At 42.1% G+C, this 18,753-nt stretch overlaps 2 protein-coding genes across 2 annotated transcripts; one reads left to right on the top strand and one right to left on the bottom strand.

Annotated features, from left to right (window-relative positions):
* Positions 1-2,303: 2,303 nt before the first annotated feature.
* On the bottom strand, positions 2,304-8,303 carry wnt9b (wingless-type MMTV integration site family, member 9B). Its single transcript, XM_053443589.1, has 4 exons — positions 8,159-8,303; positions 7,416-7,669; positions 5,884-6,149; positions 2,304-4,402 (listed from the first exon to the last, which is right to left on the bottom strand). The coding sequence occupies exons 1-4, from the start codon at positions 8,242-8,244 to the stop codon at positions 3,941-3,943; spliced, it is 1,068 nt and encodes a 355-aa protein (XP_053299564.1). The 5' UTR covers positions 8,245-8,303; the 3' UTR covers positions 2,304-3,940.
* Positions 8,304-11,043: 2,740 nt separating this feature from the next.
* On the top strand, positions 11,044-17,626 carry arf2a (ADP-ribosylation factor 2a). Its single transcript, XM_053443049.1, has 5 exons — positions 11,044-11,167; positions 13,359-13,513; positions 13,653-13,763; positions 13,881-14,005; positions 15,065-17,626. The coding sequence occupies exons 2-5, from the start codon at positions 13,369-13,371 to the stop codon at positions 15,224-15,226; spliced, it is 543 nt and encodes a 180-aa protein (XP_053299024.1). The 5' UTR covers positions 11,044-11,167; positions 13,359-13,368; the 3' UTR covers positions 15,227-17,626.
* The last annotated feature ends 1,127 nt before the right edge of the window (positions 17,627-18,753 follow it).

Here is an 18,753-nt window from a genome sequence, read left to right as displayed (position 1 = left end):
GGGATTAAGGGCCGACCCTGACGCTATCAAAGTACCTTCTCTTCAGAGGCGGAAGTCTTCCCGTCGGTTTTAGATGTTTGACCCGGGGCTCAGAGGTTCTGATTACAGGACGGGACGGCGCTTTGTGTCCTTGAGCAAAGTTTCTGCCAAGCCTTCTACGCTTCAGTTAACATCTACCGTTCTTACGCAAATGAGTGATGTATAAACCTGAAAGTTATGGAAGTTGCTATGGATAATATCGTTTTGCTTGGCAACACAAATACATATCTCGAAAGAAAAAGCTCCAGCCTGTAGTCCGTCAATTCATCTTCATCTGTCAGAGCACGGTGTGGTGCCGCGGCCCAGACCGGCATAGTAACCTTTACCTGAACCGGACCAGTGCAGACATGGGAGATAGTGTTACCACCAGCATCACCCTATATTATCTGTGTCATTCAGTGTCCCAGGGTGACAGAGGAAAGCTCCAGCACACAGCCGACTGACTGCGGCTCCCACCCGCACAGGAAGACCTCACTACAAACACACGCTGGCACATCACTCCTGTTGAAGTGACCACAGGTGTGCACACGGCAGGTACTCACACACACATATGCAAAAAGCCTCCCTGCCCTCACCTGTCTCTTGTCAGGACTGTTTCAAACACACACACAGACATAGGATCTCGCATATTGCACCCCTTGCTCCATCCAACCCCCCACCCTGCTCAAAGCAGCCACCCTCGGGGCTTGTGCGTGCGAATCCGGCTGTGGACTCAGCGGCCCCCATCGCTGCGCCCCCTCCACTCAGGGTAGTGAGGGAAATGAAGGCTTTAGGAGTTCATTATAAAACAACAACAGCAGCAGCAGGGGATAGGCCTCCCGGGGCCACAAACTATCCCTTCTCATCCCTCCATCCTCATCTTTTTCCTTTATGTCCTTCAATATCTCAACCCCCCCGGTCCACCCCGGTGCCTGCGACACACTCCTCTGTCTCACTCTTTCTGCGGTCCGCCGAGAAGAACGTGTTTTTTTCTTTCTTTTGTAACACGAAGCATTCGAGTTGAATGAAGTTAAATATTGATCCGCAATATTATAATATGACGAGTTAATATGGTGAGTCAGTATGTCTCGGCATACGAACTTATTTGACCTCGGTCATCAGAGAGACGTCTGAAGTGTTTCAACATGATTATGTGAGAGGGTAAATTAACATTTGAGCAAAGGGTTACAAGCAAGTTTCAATCTGTCCAGTGAAAATTATGGAAAATCCGCTTAGTCATAATGTATTTTCAGCCAGGCCAGTTTTGTATTAACCGTATATAAATGGGAGAATTTTCTCAAACCATCCAGGGGCCCTTACACTTACAATATTCTACTTTTTGAAATGTGCCTAGAAGCCTGTGTATTCTTCAATTATTGCCGTTTTCTCTTTCACATGAAGGAAACATTTGACCTTTTCTTCTCCCCCAGTTTGTGTATGAAATTAGTGACATTTGGCTCATCTCATTGTGTAGTTACAAGTTACATGTAAACATATCTGAGGATTGCCCCCAACACACGCGGTACACTCATCACACTGACAGATAATTTGCGCTAACAATACCCTACACTGTTCAGTACACCCATAAGAGATTCTTGAGTTAATTAAACTCCAGAGTTAAAAACAACTTGAAATTATTTCATAATTCTTTGCAATACTAAGCTAATGTTCTAATAAGGAATAATAATGGGTAATCATAGTAATTAGAGAGCAACATCAAAAGCACCGGAGCACACACCAAACAAAATACCTCAAACAATAGCCCTCTGTGTTCTGCAGCTTCACCAATGCCTTGCAAATGAGAGGAAGGGTTATGATTCACGGGCAATAGCACGTAAACTGCTCTCATCATCGTCATACATTCGGGCGGTCGACTGGAACTTTCTAATGGAGAATCAGGGGTCAAACGCTCAGCAAGACGGCATTCCTCTGAGTCATCAACGTCATTATGATTGTCATCGTGTTTGTTGTTGTGTTGGCCAGAGGCACAACACCTGTAAGTGTGTCCTCCACGCACCCCCAGCCCCCTCCTCGCCTGTTATGGGGGCGGTTGAGGGCGATGCAGCGAGACCACAGGCCTTTCAGACTAAAAGGAGGGGAGGGCGTCATCAGCAGGACGTGGTTTTAGATGGATTGATGCAGCGTGCCGAGTTGCAGGCAGGTGTATCCCCAGGTGTGTGTGTGTGTGTACGTGTGTGTGTATGTGTTTGCAAGTGTGTGATAGATAGCACGGCAGAGGGCGACCACCTGCATCAGCTGCACGAGACACAACAAACACACAGCTCTTACAAATGTATGTCCATTTATTCATCTTATTTGTTTTTAAATAAGAAAGGAATGCAACGAGATTAAAGAAAAACATTTTGCTTTTGAAATATACTTTTAAAATTTTGAACAAACATATATATATATACACACATATATGTATATATATATAAAAGCAAATTCAAAAAAACTGTACAGAAATCTGAAATCTGATCTTTAAAACAAATGCAAAGGAAAGAACATGTATCTACAGAGAAAAAAACTCTGCATAGCTCATAAATCTTACAGATATTTGCCAAAGGATGAAGTGAGGTAGAAAATTACGATTCCACATTGTCTTGCGCCTAAAGCCCTGACATGACTTATATTCATATCATATATACAGTTTAGAATCGTTCAAGCTAAACATAAACTGGCCAATAAAGATGAAACGTTTGGGTCTGAGGGGCACGTTTGACCCCACGCACATGAACACATTGGGTTGTGGATATACAACTGGGTGATTCTCTTTGATTAGCTCTTTGAGAAAATAAGGACAACTAATTGAGGCCAGTTCAAAAGGCATCGAGAACAAAGATGTGGCCAAATTAGACTCTAAACACCAAAATGGTTCAATCAGGCTGTTTTAAACATGAAAGTATTGCAGAGCGTTTGACTCTATAAATAGAAGGGGAGCAGAGGAGAGCTTGTCCGTTCACAAACTAAGTGTTTCATTCTTGTTTGCAGCAGTTTTTTGTGTTTGGTGTTTCCCTCATCACTACGCCGGGTATTTTCCCTTTGTTCTGCTGAGCACACATTAGGCCACAAGAAGAGATTTCCATAGACATTTCCATAAGAGCAACTGAAACCCAGCTTGTTTCTTAACACAATAACATGTAGTCACAATGCATATCAGTGGCTTTACCCACCCTTAAAAACTTCCAGTGGTTGTATTTATACACATATTTAGACCCTTAACATTTTTCTTTAACTTCTTCGATCGACTTTACACTTTGAATCAAAAACCTAGAAAGAGCAACTTAAGTGCTTTTTTTTACTCAGAAAAAGAACCCGAAAACGTTCTCCACTAGAACACAGCAGACAGAGAGACAGACAGGTAGGTTCCTTTTCAGGCCGTGCGAGCCTTAGTGGCAACTCTGGGTTATAAAAAATAAAAAATAAGGTTAAAGTATAAAGCAGCAGTACAACTGATACAATAAATAGTCAACAGAAAGTGGGTAATTACAAAAAATACAATGCAACAAGGTCAAAGTGTCAGAGCTCGACGTCGTGCTGCTGGCGGCGTCCAGTCCAGGCCAGTACCTGTTGCTAAGAGCTTGTTTCCCTCTGTCCCAGGAGAGCGGGCGTTATCAGTGCATCCATTGAGAGGAGAGCAGAGTCGTCTGAAAACACCCTCAACTACCGCGAGCGGGTGCATATCAGATCGATGACGATTAGCAAAATACATTTTATAATGTTAGAAGCGTTTTACATTCCTTTCCCCCAAAACAAAGAAACCTCAAAAGTGGAGCTCAGCAAAGACACCGCTCTGATGTGTGATCAGAGCGGTTTATTGTCTACAGGAGATTACTCTCCAGTCAGTGTTGATATGTCAGATCGATGATGACCCCTGTGTCTCTCACTGACTCCCCTGTACGTCTTCGGACTCCCCACATTTCTATGCAGATTTGCAGGTGTACACCTCCTCCTCCCTCACGCACGTCTGGCACTCCACGTGGCAGCACCAGCGCACCTGGCAGTGGCAGGACAGGCTGGTGAGGTGCATGGCGGTGTTGTAACCCCGTCCGCAGCACAGGCTCTGACAGCTGGTGTCTTTGGCGCACGACCGGCCCCCCGTGCCCGGGGAGTAGCGTGAAGGCCTGCAGAAGCTGGGGGACTCCTCCAGGTAGACCAGGTCAGTAGTGCGCAGGCTCTGGCCGTGACGACGGGGCCCAGTGAGCTCCGTCTCCCCCGTGGCCACGTTGGTGACGCTCAGCACCCGCACGGCCGTGTCATACCGATACTTCAGCAGCCGCCCAGTGTCGTGGAAAGGCGACAGCTGCTTCCAACAAGTCCGTAGGGCACACGAGCCGGAGACGCCATGACACTTGCAGGTTGTTTTCAGGCCGCTCCTCACCGCCTGAGATGTGGAGGAAAGAGGCATTGGGAGGGGAAAAAGGAGAACGATGTCAGTTCCTTCCACTTGATTCATTACCTGTCCTCTTATCTGGGAGGTCTATCTGGACAGAGTGAGACAGTTTCCTGCAGGGTGGGTGGAGGGTTAGGGGTGGTGGTCTGCAACCAGCGAGCCTTTAACTCACCTCAGTCAAAAGTTTTGACATAATGGATTGAGGGGGACGGTTCAGGATGCTGTATTTCATCTACCGCACATTTCTCACTTGGACAGCTCTTGCAATTATATATATTTTTTCTTCTCCCCAATGTGTTGAAACTAGCTCTGTCTGCTCCTCTCCTGTCTCTCCTCCCTGGAGCCCGAGGCAGAGGTGACAAACAGCGCAGACAGTGGAATCTCTCCACCCTGTTCTTAGTACATGTCTGCTCACGGAAAACACTGATAAGAATTTCTGCGCGAGAAGTGCCAAAAAAAAGTAGCAGCAGGTTTTGTGATGCTGCCCCCCCCCCCCCCCCCCCCCCGATATAGGTTAATAGTTCACTGAGCTTGATGGTCAGTGATGGGAGCGCGATCACTCAGGCTGCTGTCTTGGCGGGGGCCAGAGACAGGTCACGCACAGAGAGCCAGAGGGTACTTCTGGGGTCGAGAAGTACTGCTCAGTTCCTCCCTTTGCAGGTATGAAAGCCTCGGGGGGCTCCAGGGCACCATTACTGGGAGATGGTGTGTGTGTGTTGGGGGGGGCTGCCACTTCATGTTTTTGTTAACGCGGCTCCTCTAAGCCACATTAGCGAGAAGTGAGGAAAACATTTAACTCAGTGAAGATGAGATAAGACAAATGGCCCTCGGTTCTTCCTGTCCTGTTTTTCCTTTTCCGTCTCCAGCAGCTCGAACGTAGGTGTGAGCCGCGGGAGCAGGACCCTGGGGCCTGCTATCTCAGAGTGCCACACTGGTGGTTATGAACATTAGGTGGATTTATGAAGAGCACGGTGATCCAGTAAGTGGAAAAAAATGCTTGCTCGTATATTAAAAAGAGGCCTCGGTTATAATCGTTCCCTCCGACATGAGACCTTTAATTTTCTGTGGGCCTGCGCAGCAAGCTTTATCATGCCTGAGAACACCTGGCTCCAGAGCTCCCACAGCCGCCTTGTCTCGCTGCTGCGCCGCCTCTGCCTCGGCATTAGCCAACCAAGGCCAACGACGGCAGCAAATAAGGGGGGGGGGGGGGGGGGGGGTTTGTCTGGCTGGCACTGAGAGAAATTATGCAGGTGAGGATTGTAATTCTCCATCCTGTGATGGTGCCGGAGTGTGCCAGATCTGTAATTGTCGTGTAAAATTGCAGGCCAGCTAATTGAGCAAAGTGGGGCTCAGGTAGAGGTGATGTTTTCAGCATGTCTTGGGTGGCAACCTCGTCATCAAAAGAGAGAGGGGGGTGTTCTTGCTGTAATATTCCTACTCTACTTTTTGAAGGTTCATTTGTTCACACTCACCCGAACGCCAACGTTGATGTTGTGGGCGTCCACCTGAGCCCTCATGTCCCTGTTGACCATCTTCTGGCCGAGGAACTTCTTCAGAAACTTGGTGCTGTATTTCAGGTTGTCACCGCAGACCCCCCACTGCCATGCTTCCCGATGCTGGATGCCGGGGGAGTCGTCGCACGTGCACCTCTCCATTCGGCCTGAGCTGCATGCCTTGGCGAGTGCATGGGTCAGTGCTGCGGAGGACACTGCCAGGAGGAAGGCGGTCTCCTTGAACGCTGTGATAAATGAAAAAACAATGTTGAAAGTACATCACATCGGTTTCCTCTGGACACACTGGGATTTAAACGCGAGAACCGTCCTTAGCATCAAAAACGTGTGTACATTGTGTAAATCCTCCGGGATTGATTTATAGTTCCCAATTGTCACATTGTCCTTTGTGCCAGTGGATGAACCCTTAAGAGAAAATGTTTACAGAGTCCTCACTACGTCGTCATGGTTTAAACCAACATCAGCATTATACTGCAAGTTTCCCTGTGTCATAACTCCTCTTCTGACCTTTCCTTTTGGTTTCGCACTGTTATTTGCTTCACCCAGAGCCGTCACCAGGGTATATTTTGATCCAATTAATTATTATTTTGACTAGGAAGGATTTTCCCAGATGAAAGTGGGTAATCACGCCACCCTTTTCCTCTGGGAATGGGCGCTTTCCCGAGATAAAAATAACCACAGGGCTCGAGCGCTCTGCACCGCACCACATTTCTTGGCTTTCTACTCCCTCATTACCTCCATGCTGACCTGTTCATGCTCACCCACACACTGATATCATATGCGTAAATCCTGGAGGATACGACAGCATTTTCTACGCACAGCAGATATGCAGGGGATTTGAGCTATGTATGCAATATGGTGATTTAGTATGGACACGTCTATTTTCTAATCAATGGTTTTCAGACCATGCAAGAAATATGCAAGGGGACTAATGGAAAACTTTTTCAAGGGTTGTGTCAGGACAAGGAACTTTGCAGCAAATCTTAATTCACACAAAATACAGTGGAATCCTAGAAGTGAGGGCTGGTGTCATGTCACAAATACGTTGGTGTTGCATTAGCAAGACGTAGGAAGGAATGACTGTGTTTAAATGAAATGCACAAGAGTGTTGTCACAACTCTTGAGACAGTTTTCTTTGACCTGAGCAGTTGAAGCAAATGTCTACGTTGTAAAATCAGTGACGCATTAAGGAAACTGTCGGTAGTATTGGATCTTGCTTTAAAGTTTGCGTTCACAGTAATCGAAAAAACACTAAAAACGTGAATCATTTTAAAACTTCTTTTTAAATTTTTATCTTCAAGACTTTGATACAACTTTTTACTTGTGACAACCCTTTATTTTGTCACCCTTCTGAAAAACATTGCATGTCTTGTTAGGCAGAGATGGATTTATGAAAGAATATGCACCTGTCTCGTTTAGGTAAAAACAGATACAGACAAATAAAGATGAAAGGAAATTAAAGAGAAACCAAGAGAGTAAATAAAAAGGCTCACCTCTCTTCAAAAGACTCGCTCGTCCTTCCAGGCTGCAGTTCCAGCGCTCATTCCTGAACTGGTAGCGACACTCCAGGAGGCTGAGGCGCACCGACTCCCGCAGCGTCTCCGCCAAACCAGGCTCCCGGCGACAGAGCCTCTTCTGCCGCCTGGTCAGAGGCATCTGCTCGCACTGCTTCAGGTGGGCCTTTCCTGTCGGAGGCTCATTGGAAAACGGACCAGGTAAAAACACCAAGGGTTCCCGACCTGTCAGCCTGGGAGAGGAAATAAGAAAGAAACAAAGTAGGACTTGGATAAAACGTACAAATATTGCTTACAAATAGTGAACTACCCTCTGGAGGGAGATTCTTTCCTGAAGGAAATGTGTGACTGTGACGAATTTGTGCCTTGGTTCCTCAAAATATACAAGTTACTGATAATTAAATGACTAAATTGGCAGCCCATACTTTAATATGTCTGCTGTATATCAACCATTAATGATAAACAAAACAATATATATATATATGACGATCATATCAAAATAGCCAAATAAGTCATCTTAATTTGGTTGGTAATAATTATAGTTTAGAGCAGCTAATTCGCATAACAATATATATATAATGTGTGGTTAGTTCGTGCGTAATAGCCGCGCGTAATTTGGTCAAAGATGTTGTTGTTATCATGTTCTCTGAGAATTAAAGCCACAAAGCTAAACAATAACCACATGCGATGAGCAGAAGTTGCAAACACAAACGTGATCTGACCCAAAATAAGCTGCGGTGTGCGAGAGGAGGATGCAGAGCGCGGTGAGTCGCAGTAGACAGGCGGTCCGTGGGAGCCTGGAGCGCATGGTGCCGGGCTGGCGCTGCTCTTCATCTCGCTGACTCTTCTTCGGAGAAAGTCTGTGCCGTCTGCTCGGCGCAACTCTGTGAGGGGCCCCACTCACACGCACGCAAACTTTCAACCCGGTGCGCCTGGCCCGCAGTGGTCCGCAGCTGGGAGGAGGTACATCACGTTACCGCACCCTCATTGGACTGTCTCACAATTACCGCACCCTCATTGGACTCTCAATATTATGTTTACTCCAGCAAAACGCATCGAAGGTGCAGGAGAGTTGCTTGAACGTCCTTTCAAGAGGTCGAAAAAAATCTTTGTCAAAGGTTGTGCAGAAATTCAGGCTACCTGCATGTGTGGCTGTGGCTGGACGTCCTTCCTTTGAACTACTCAGTGCCAGAAAAAAAAAAAATCTATATCACAGTTTATCATCTGAATCATATTTCAAGGAGAAACAAACAAGCATAACTTTCCCCTACGGCAGTATCACTCTTTGCTCATCCTCACATCATCTAATGGAAGACAAAATGTTATGTTTGTTCACAGCAACCAAATCAACAACAAAACCCTGTTTAATTACACATGTGATAAGTTGAATATCATCTGAAACATGTGTATCATTAGGGCCCGAGCACTGACAGACAGTGAAATTGAAATTGTAAGGATTATTATTATTATTTTTCAGGCAAATGAATTGGCAGAGGTGGACTGCGCACTTCTTGCGCAGAAGAGATCTGCGCACATCCTGTGCAGAAGTGGACTGCGCAGGATTCATTTAAATTAATTCATTTTTTTTTTATAAAATTTAATTTTTTGTATTAAGAAAAAAAAAAATTGTAATTTTTTAGCTTAATTTACATAGTGTAAGATATTGTCATTGAATAAGTGGTCTTGCCTAGGACATTTCGGTATGCAGATATGGAAGAGTGGGGATGACCCGTCAACTTTCTTGTTGGAGAACAACCACTCTATACCAACTAGGCCACACCGAGAAACTAAGCACAAATTTCCAATACACACCTGGATACTCACCATTAGGATGTTTGGGTCTTCAGCCATTCTGGCTAGGCAGAAATATCTAAATAGAATATAGTTTTTAAACATCTCTTTGATATCAAAGAGTTAATAATCTCTCAACTCCAAACTCTCAAACTATCCGTTAAAACCTGCCCTTCAGATTTCATTTTTGAATACGTTTATATTTGGTTGATCAGTAACCTAAAAAAATGAAAAGCAGCATGATGGTTTCCTGTTTAAAGTCTGAAACTCAGGTTCAAGGACTAAGGACAGCAAACATTCGCTCTGATGTGTCCTTGAGCAACAAGCTGAATCCCATAACATAGTGAAGAGAAAGTAAAAAAGCAATATCCCTATTTTTGTCCCTCAAGTTATTACATTATAATCATTACCATTAGGCTGCATAAATCAACCAAGCACAGCAAAGCACAGCAGTCAGCAATTAACCCTATGTATAAGAAGTTAATGATCCATGTGGGCTGAAATTAAAGGAAGCAAACGTACTATGTTATTAAAGGTTGTGTAGTCTGTTCTTCCAATCAAATGACACACTGTGTTCTCCATGAATGTTTTTATCCTGCAAGGAAAAAACACAGACAGGCAAAGATGGAGCTCCATCTAGTGGATGGAAGACAGATGTTCAACCTATGAACATATTTTATGCTGTAGTTAAAATGAATGGAGCAAATAAACCGAACAAGGGCTGAAAAAAAAGATTGTTTCCATAATTGGAAGTATAGGTTGCCAGGTTCCTAAGGTGTCAAAATGCTTTACAGTGATCAGGTATACATTGTAAATTAAATTATTTCCTGATTAATTGATCAATTAATTGATTCTTGCAGCTTTAGCTGTCTCTATAAATTGAAAAAAGCCCCAATTTCCTGCTTAATGTTGTCACATTAGGAGACAGTTGAGGTCTAAATAAAGATGACCAAGTTAAAAAGTAATATTTACTGTCAGTCACTCAGAACATTTGGTTGCTTCACTGGCCTCATGCTTTAATGACAGAATGCCGTAGTACAGAAAGTAACTAGTCCCACTGGTTTTATTGGCATCTAGTGGTAAACCTCCAGGTCTACATTAACTCATATCAGATCTGCAAGTAGGGAATTGGAGACACGCTCCACCACATTCAAGAATGTAACTTTCACTGATGTGGTTGTCATAAACTGATTTGATGAGGAAACACAATTAAGAATACACTTCACCCACCTGTATTAGGATTAATACAGGTTTCTGAATGGGCCATTAGTCTCAGACTGCATTCAGACCTGGAATTAATATCGGTCCTGAGTGATCTGCCCACAAGTGGTCAGTTGAGGAAAAGCCTGCCACACTAATCTCAAACAGTATATGGTCCACTCTATCTATCTATCTATCTATCTATCTATCTATCTATCTATCTATCTATCTATCTATCTATCTATCTATCTATCTATCTATCTATCCATAGGTATGTATTCATGTGTGTACAAAGATTCAGAATAAACAACTCTAGCCATGTTTACGTTAATTTGAGGAGCATGTCACCCACTGCGATCGAGCTAATTACTGATTATTAATATGTCTTAGGACCACGACGGCCTATTGGACAGAGTGAACTGTGACATTACAGACAGTATAATTACTGTAGTTTTTAATGTTTTCTTTAGTTTTTGACGGGAATAAATGTATATACAAATATCACCAGCCTGTACACTACTAGGCCTTTATGTTATTTCTACACATCACAATTTTATAATTCCGATCAGTCCTCCACAGCTTTAGAAGGCGGTAATGAGTCCTTTCTCAGTTTGTAACCACCTTAAAATACACAGAAGAAGCCAAGGAGGCGGATAATGACGAGGAACACGATACGTCAGCTTACGCCATTTTGTTGTGTGAGCAGAGCAGCAACGAAGCATCGCAAAGCACAAGAAAAGGTAACATTCTCTTTTTTTAAACATGTCACATCCTCTTGGCGGGTTTGGAACTCACATTTAAACAAAGGTGGACAGACCGGGAGCCTTTCAACGTTTCCTCGGTTACAACCAGTTGGCCGTACGCAGGCAAAGCTTGAAGTTCGTTAGCTATTTCCTTAGCATTGGAACTAGTTCGCATTTGAGAAGTTTAAAACCTTTGAGTTGTGTTAAGTGTGAAACGACAACAAGGATATCTATCAGCAGCCGTAGTGTGTTTTCACGAGGGGTTATTTCTATGCTTTTATCTTTTAATGAGACCAAAAACGAAGCTCTGCTAGCTTCCCAGCTACATGCTAACAGAAGATTACCTGTCAAGTCAAACACTGAAGCCTTGTTGTAATTCACACACACACACACACACACACACACACACACACACACACACACACACACACACCTACATCTTAACCAAAACTGAAATCAGGTGTAATTTTTCAGTCTGGAACAAAACCTCAGACTTTCTTTAACACTATTCAAACAGTGCTTGTGTCCTGCCGAGAGAAACCTGTCACTCCTGTTTAAGGAGACTCGACCTAACATGACTTCCAGTAGCAGGATAAAAAACCAAAACCCAGTTTGTTTGACATGTGTCTTACTGTCAAAAGCGGATTTGGATCAGAAACTGTTGATTGACAGAATATAAATCTACAACAAATGTATTTAGCTGTTCACATCAGTGACTCCCAAGATTGTGAGGCATTTCGATAGGATTTATCGGGGAGGGAAAGAGAGCAACACATGTTAATGCAGCACAAAGTTATGAACACATGTTCAGTCGATCTATTCTTTTCTAGATTAGTATCGACACCATAATGCTTAAAGATTTGCATAAATTCCCCATATTTCCAGTCACTTTTAGATAAATGCTTTTAAAATTATGATGTTTGGTTTTTAGACTAATCATTGAACAATGACCTAGAGTTTTGAAAAATTGTAACATTGATTTTCTTGCATGTTTATAACACTTATTAAGACGACTTGGTGCCAGTCCCTTAGCATTGGATCATGAAATACACGGAATATGTTGTATAAGAAGCGGTGATATCCATTTCTTCAATGACAATAGATGCAGTGGTCCAGAATCCTGCACTGCCAGAGAACATAATTGCTGGCTCTCGTGTTTATGAGCTCAAAGAATGTGCTCTTTTCTTTTTTTATTTAAAACATACTGGTGCTTATCTCCACTGCACCTTCCACCTGCAATACACGGCTGAGCAGAACAAGTGGAGGCAGGTTTTCTCTAGTTTTTAACAGGCCGTCCATGAAAACCTTAAAAGTAGGAGCAGGTGGAAGACAATATATGACAGGTGGTGATGCCAGAGATTTCTGAATTCAGACTCGCAGAACAAGAAGCAGACAATGACTGTGTGGGCTCCCCCTTGTTTGTTAACTATGTAGCTAAACCAGACTGTTGACTTCTGTTGAATTTAACACCTTTCAGACAGACACAATGATGGAAGTTAAACTTAAGTCTGGGATTGATCTAAAGGAGTTCAGTTCACAACAAAATAAAAACTGAATTGACATTTATACTACTTTAGGTCATTAATTCATAAATGCATATATTACATGATTTGTATGCCATCATAAGTTTGTGAATTCAGTCAGATGCTCCGATACAATTTTCCCCTTCCCTGATTCTGTGACCCGGACTTTGTCGGTAGGTACAGAGTAACAATTTGATACCAGTACATTTAAAAATGATCTTGTATCATGTATACATTTTACATTTGCATGCTACTAACCCTGTATTAAAGTGATGATTGCTACTGCTGTAATTGGCAACAAGTGCCTGTGCAGCCTTTCGGAACTGACGGACCTGCATGTGGCACATTTGACATGGCCATTTTACTTTTGGAACATTCCAGTGTGAAATACATTTTTGCCAACTCTGGCTAACGCTACACAACTGGCCATCACTTCGTTTTCGCTGCAGTCACTACAGTGCAGCGTCTGTTTGAGGGATGAAGAAGAAGTGGGTTCTCTGGAAAGAGATTGCAATTTCATGCGTATTAAACAAATATTCTTTAAAGACGTGGTATCGGATCGGCACATAGATTCACCTACTTGCTGTAGCCCCTCCCCATTTACTTATTTTAGTATGATAACACATTTTTTGTCTGACCGCTGGATATCCTTTGTCCTTTTGCAGGTGAGCCAAGATGGGGATTTTCGCAAGCGTGTTTAAAGGGTTAATGGGCAAGAAAGAGATGAGAATCCTGATGGTAGGGCTCGATGCTGCTGGAAAGACCACAATCCTGTACAAACTCAAACTGGGAGAAATTGTTACCACAATTCCCACCATCGGTGAGGCCTCTTCTGCATCTTCAGTAATTTAATGCTTATGCTGACTGCCACAATGTTGGTGGGACTTAGACCTTGCAATATGAAAACGTAGACATTTAAAACTTAATTTTGTCTCTTTGGTTTTCTCTCTCATCCGCAGGTTTTAATGTTGAGACAGTAGAGTTCAGGAACATCAGTTTTACAGTGTGGGACGTCGGTGGTCAGGACAAGATCAGGCCACTCTGGAGGCATTACTTTCAAAACACACAAGGTAATATTTCCCCATCGCTCCAAGTTTGTTGAACAAGTGTTAGCCCATTGGTGGTTCAATCCTCAATTACGCACAGAGACTTCCTCCATGCAAACCTTGCCTCTTTTCCATTGCTAGGCCTTATCTTCGTTGTGGACAGTAATGACAGGGAGCGAATCGGTGAGGCGAAGGAGGAGCTGATGCGAATGCTGGCCGAAGACGAGCTGAGAGATGCACTGCTGCTTGTCTTTGCCAACAAACAGGTGAGTTTGTGTCAGTGTCCCTCTAACAACATTTTGAATTGTAGAACTTGGCAGCTATCAACTGATCTTAGTTTATCGCTTAACTTGGACCACTCATAAAACCTCATAGAGAAACCATTTGAAAAGACAAATTACTTGAATAATGACTTGTAGGTGAGATCATGTTGAATATTGAGAGAATATTAAGATCTGTTGGCTAAGTTATTACAATTACATTTTGATAGAGTTCAATAGCTACTAGCTCATAAATAGACAATGTATTAAAGAAACAAACCTAATATTTGATCACAAGTAACAAAAAAGAGACACAGAATGAGAACACATCATTTCACTATCTCATAATTCTTTTTTGATTGTTTGCAAAATGTTTCAATGAAACTTCCATCATAAACACAATTTGTAATTTTTTTATAAAATTGGCCAGTGAGTGCTTACAACATCACCTGCAGTCTAATTACATTTACTCATGATAACTAGTTGTTAAAAAAGTATAGAAGAGTGAAAACCAACAGGAACATCTTAGCCTGACGATACCTCAGGTAAATCTGAGGAATCGGGCCCAGGTGAGGGGGTGATCAGCTTTTGACTGAACCAATAAAGGTAGAAATTCACTGACAGGATTCCCTCCTTGTTTCAAGTACCTAAACTAAATTATAATCGGCCATTACTTAGTAATTTACCTATACCTCTGCTCTTTCCTCGGTGTGATTCCGACAAGTTTCTCTGTGCAACACACATTCGTCTGGAACTTGGACCAAAACGTAGTGATATTTCTAGTCGAAAAAACTGCCAAAACTTCACATTTGAGAAGCTAGAACCATTTTTTTCAGTTATCTATCATGAAAATTTACTTAAAATTAATTAAAGAAACAACCTATTCATGCAACTTCAGCCCATTTAGTCAAGTGTCAGAGTTACACTTTGATAGCACTGATTAAGAACACAGATACCAATCCAGTATATTGAATCACCTTATAATTGTTAACCAATCAGTTCAAAATGATGGTTTAGCTGCTTTTTCTCTTCTTGTTTATTGACGGTTGTGTTTTCGGTTTTCAGGACCTGCCCAATGCCTTGAATGCAGCTGAGATCACAGACAAACTGGGCCTGCACAATCTGAAACCGCGGAACTGGTATATTCAGGCCACATGTGCCACAGGTGGAGATGGTCTCTACGAGGGTCTGGACTGGCTTTCAAACCAGCTAAAGACAATGAAATGATCCGTCACTCCTCCTCGTCCTATCTGCCACTTCTGTCTGCAGTGTAATGGGAGACTACACTGGTCCTGGTCTGTCTCACCCCTCTTTTCGCCTCTGTTCCCCTGAAGAGTCCGACCTAGGGCCAGTGCTCCCATGCATACTGTATGTGTACTGTAGTAGTGTGTTTGGATGAATGAATGAAAGAATGTGTGTATGTATGCGTGAGCAGAGTGGGAGCAGCCCTGCGGTGCCTTGAACAGAGTTAACCCCGACACCTCCTCCCTTCAAGGTCAGCACATCCAAAGGTACTGGTTTTTAAAGATGAAGGGATCTCTCAAGAATGTTTGTTTAAAAAAACATGCGCTTGGGGCATCAAGACCATAATATAGGGCTGCGCATTATTTGGAAAACATGCGATATGTGATAACATCTAATATTGCGATTAATAAACATAAACAGCTCCATAGCCCGGCTACAGCGCCACTTAAACATAATTACTATTTATTCACCCTATGGGTTTATTAAAATATGTAGTTGACATCCAATATCTGGTATTTGCATGTTTCCAGTTTAACTGTGGCAGCAAACACTGGACGCTTGTTGATTCTCTCCTATAATTCAGATCTTTACAGTTTCTGTCTGCATTGTTAGGTCCATATCCCGTAAGTCACAATAATAGTCAGGATGTTGTGGTACTCATCATCTGTTCCAGATGTTTTCACATTTGTTGAACCATTTTAAGTTCAGTTCCACTTCCCTGAACCTTATATTTCATCTCAGGCCTTCCACACAGGTTTAAAAGGATGCATCCTGGCTGTGCCCACAAAAGACAATAAATGTTTTGAATGTGTGTATTGAGTGTAGTTACAGCATCATTCCCTTGTAAGTTTCAGCTACATTCACACCATTGGAACAACGAGGCCTTTCTTAGAGTTGCTCCCACTCTTGTTTATTATTTACTGGTGGTCTTATATTGTCTTTGATCTAGTTCTTTTGGTTAGGGGTTGTTTTCTATTCTATTTTAATGTTTTTTTTATGTTGGTGTTACGCAAGACCTGGTTTACTTTAGCATGAGCTGACGTGCCAGGTGTGCCGTCTTTTTTTGAATAAAATGTTCTCGGGACCAATTGGTTGGATTCAGGATTGGCTCATTGTTTTTCGGTGTTGGGATTTGCCTCCAGAGTGTAAAGTCTCAGGGCAGGTGCACACTCTTAACCAAATCGTCAGTTCCGTGATAAGACATTACAGTTGAATGGGAAGCATCTAGTCCGACCTGCTTTATTAATCAGCACCGTAAAAGCCTCTTCGATGCTTCAGGCAGTATAGTCCCTGCATGTACCCAGGGCGCTTCCCCATGTTGTTATTTAAATGATGTCCCTCTGATGCCCTTTGCACAACCTCATCGGCTTGCACAACACAGGGCTGTGTGGACCACAGAATATTCATCAGCGTTTGTTAAACAGAGGTAACATCTTGTCATGTCATATTAAAGAAGGAACACTAAGAATAATGCAAATGGTTTCTCTAGTTTTTAAGTAATGCTGCTCACAATCTCCTCCTCTCCTTAGAGGTTTATAGTTCTGGGCTATATGTATGTAGAATCATGTCAAGATAAAACAAAAATCATATCAATCGATATCAGTAATTATCAAGATGAATGACAGATTTTTGCTCCCGAGGGAAGATTGTGGATTTTAAACTTTTCTTTATCAGCAGAGAATGACAGACACTTGATGAATCTGAGGTAGAGCAAAGTTTTATACCATATTAGAATTATATTGGAATATTTTGGAATGTTGTTATATTGCTATTTAAAATAATATTGTAATTATTATTTATATTGATTTATCGCCCAGCACTAGGAGGTAATAACCATCCCCATTACTTATCACCAGCAGACAGTTCAAATGTACCAGTGAGAATGTTACAAGCGTTCAACCAGCCATGAAACAGTTTCCTTCACACTGATCCCAAATGTTCCTGCAGTTTATTAAGAAATCAACCATGCACACCCATAACAGAGTGAAGATGACGATACTGTCATATAATCACACTGACCTCTCAAGGGAAATTCATTTTCCAGTTTTTGTTTTTCTACATCGGGAGGTTTTCTTGGAAGGTTTGTGTAACTGGAGGACTAATCCTTTCTGACATTGTCACCCCTCTGTACATTCTGGTGTTTCCTAAACATCTGTAGGTGTGTTGGATAATCTGGTACAAAGCAAAAAGTACAATTGTATATGCTTTTTTTTTTTAACTCATCCACCTACTCATCTTTCCAACCGCTTTAATTTTTTCAAATGTTTCTGAACAACTGACAGCATATGTGCATATGTATCTCTAAACTAACGTAAATGCTTTTTTTTTCTCCATCTTGTCAGCAGCTGATAAATGCACTATAATAAATAATTATCTATTGTACCTCTGCCCTACTAGCCGTCTCTTTGGAATAACTGTTGTGTGCAGCACTTTTGCTCCCCATGGGGATGTGCTTAATCAGCTTCGTCTTTATCAGACTGATAATGTGAAGATAGTGTGGCAGCATCTGGAGCTTTTAAAAGCAGTTCTCTGCCAGCTCCTCCTCGCACTCTTCATCTCTATTCAGTGTTCCATTCTGGAAAGATGATAAAGACTACTGATGATTTAATTAGTGTATTTAATGTTAATTGCTGTAGTAAAGCTTCTAATGAATAATGATTCTGATTGTGACTTTAACAAAGTATAGGTGGCTTGAAAAATGAGCGTAGTTCCAGCAATAGCACAAAAGACTTGATGCGATGGCACAAATAGCCAGCTCACCTTACCAAAACCCTTTCAGAGGATGATGAAGGACATCAAAGATGATTTTACACAGTGTGGATTCCCGTCCGCTGATATCCCTGTTTACACACTTAATTTTATTTACACAAGTCATTTTTCTGTGTTGGATCTCACCGATCAACAGCTTTAAGATCTCATTTTGGGCTCTTAAAATCTATTGGGCCCCTTTACTATTTCTAAGGCTTATTAACAATTCACCCAATTAGCCCACTGATGGATTTACTTGATTTATTGCCACTTATTTTCTCAATTAATCTGTTATAAAAATAATCATCACAAACCTCCATGGTTACAATAATGCCTTCCTTTACACTGACAAAAGATAAATAATAAAAATCATAAATAATACAAATAAATCATTTTAATACAGTTAGTTCTCAACTGTGACCACTGGAGGGCAGCAATCACTTATTCTGAATATGCTTGAAACTTCCAGCAAGTAGACTTGATACTCTGAAATAAATAATAGGCATTTGCAATGGGATTAACAGAACTTTGTTATAAAAATAGTGAGATTCAAATATCATCAATAATATATAATATTGACTTTATCACTGTTATTGTTGTTTCCAATAAACACATACTTATTTTGAAAAGGGTAAGGAAAGTATAGGACATGAAATGAGACTTTGAGCCTTTCGAACTTTTATTTTGAAGACAGTGACCCTTTTGAATACAACATGGACAACTACATATGAAATATATAACTGACAGTTGTACTTGAGTTC

This window comes from Pleuronectes platessa, chromosome 16, assembly GCF_947347685.1.
Source record: "Pleuronectes platessa chromosome 16, fPlePla1.1, whole genome shotgun sequence".
NCBI lineage: Eukaryota > Metazoa > Chordata > Actinopteri > Pleuronectiformes > Pleuronectidae > Pleuronectes > Pleuronectes platessa.
Note: the sequence above shows the minus strand (reverse complement) of the source record. Positions and strands in the feature narration are given on the sequence as shown.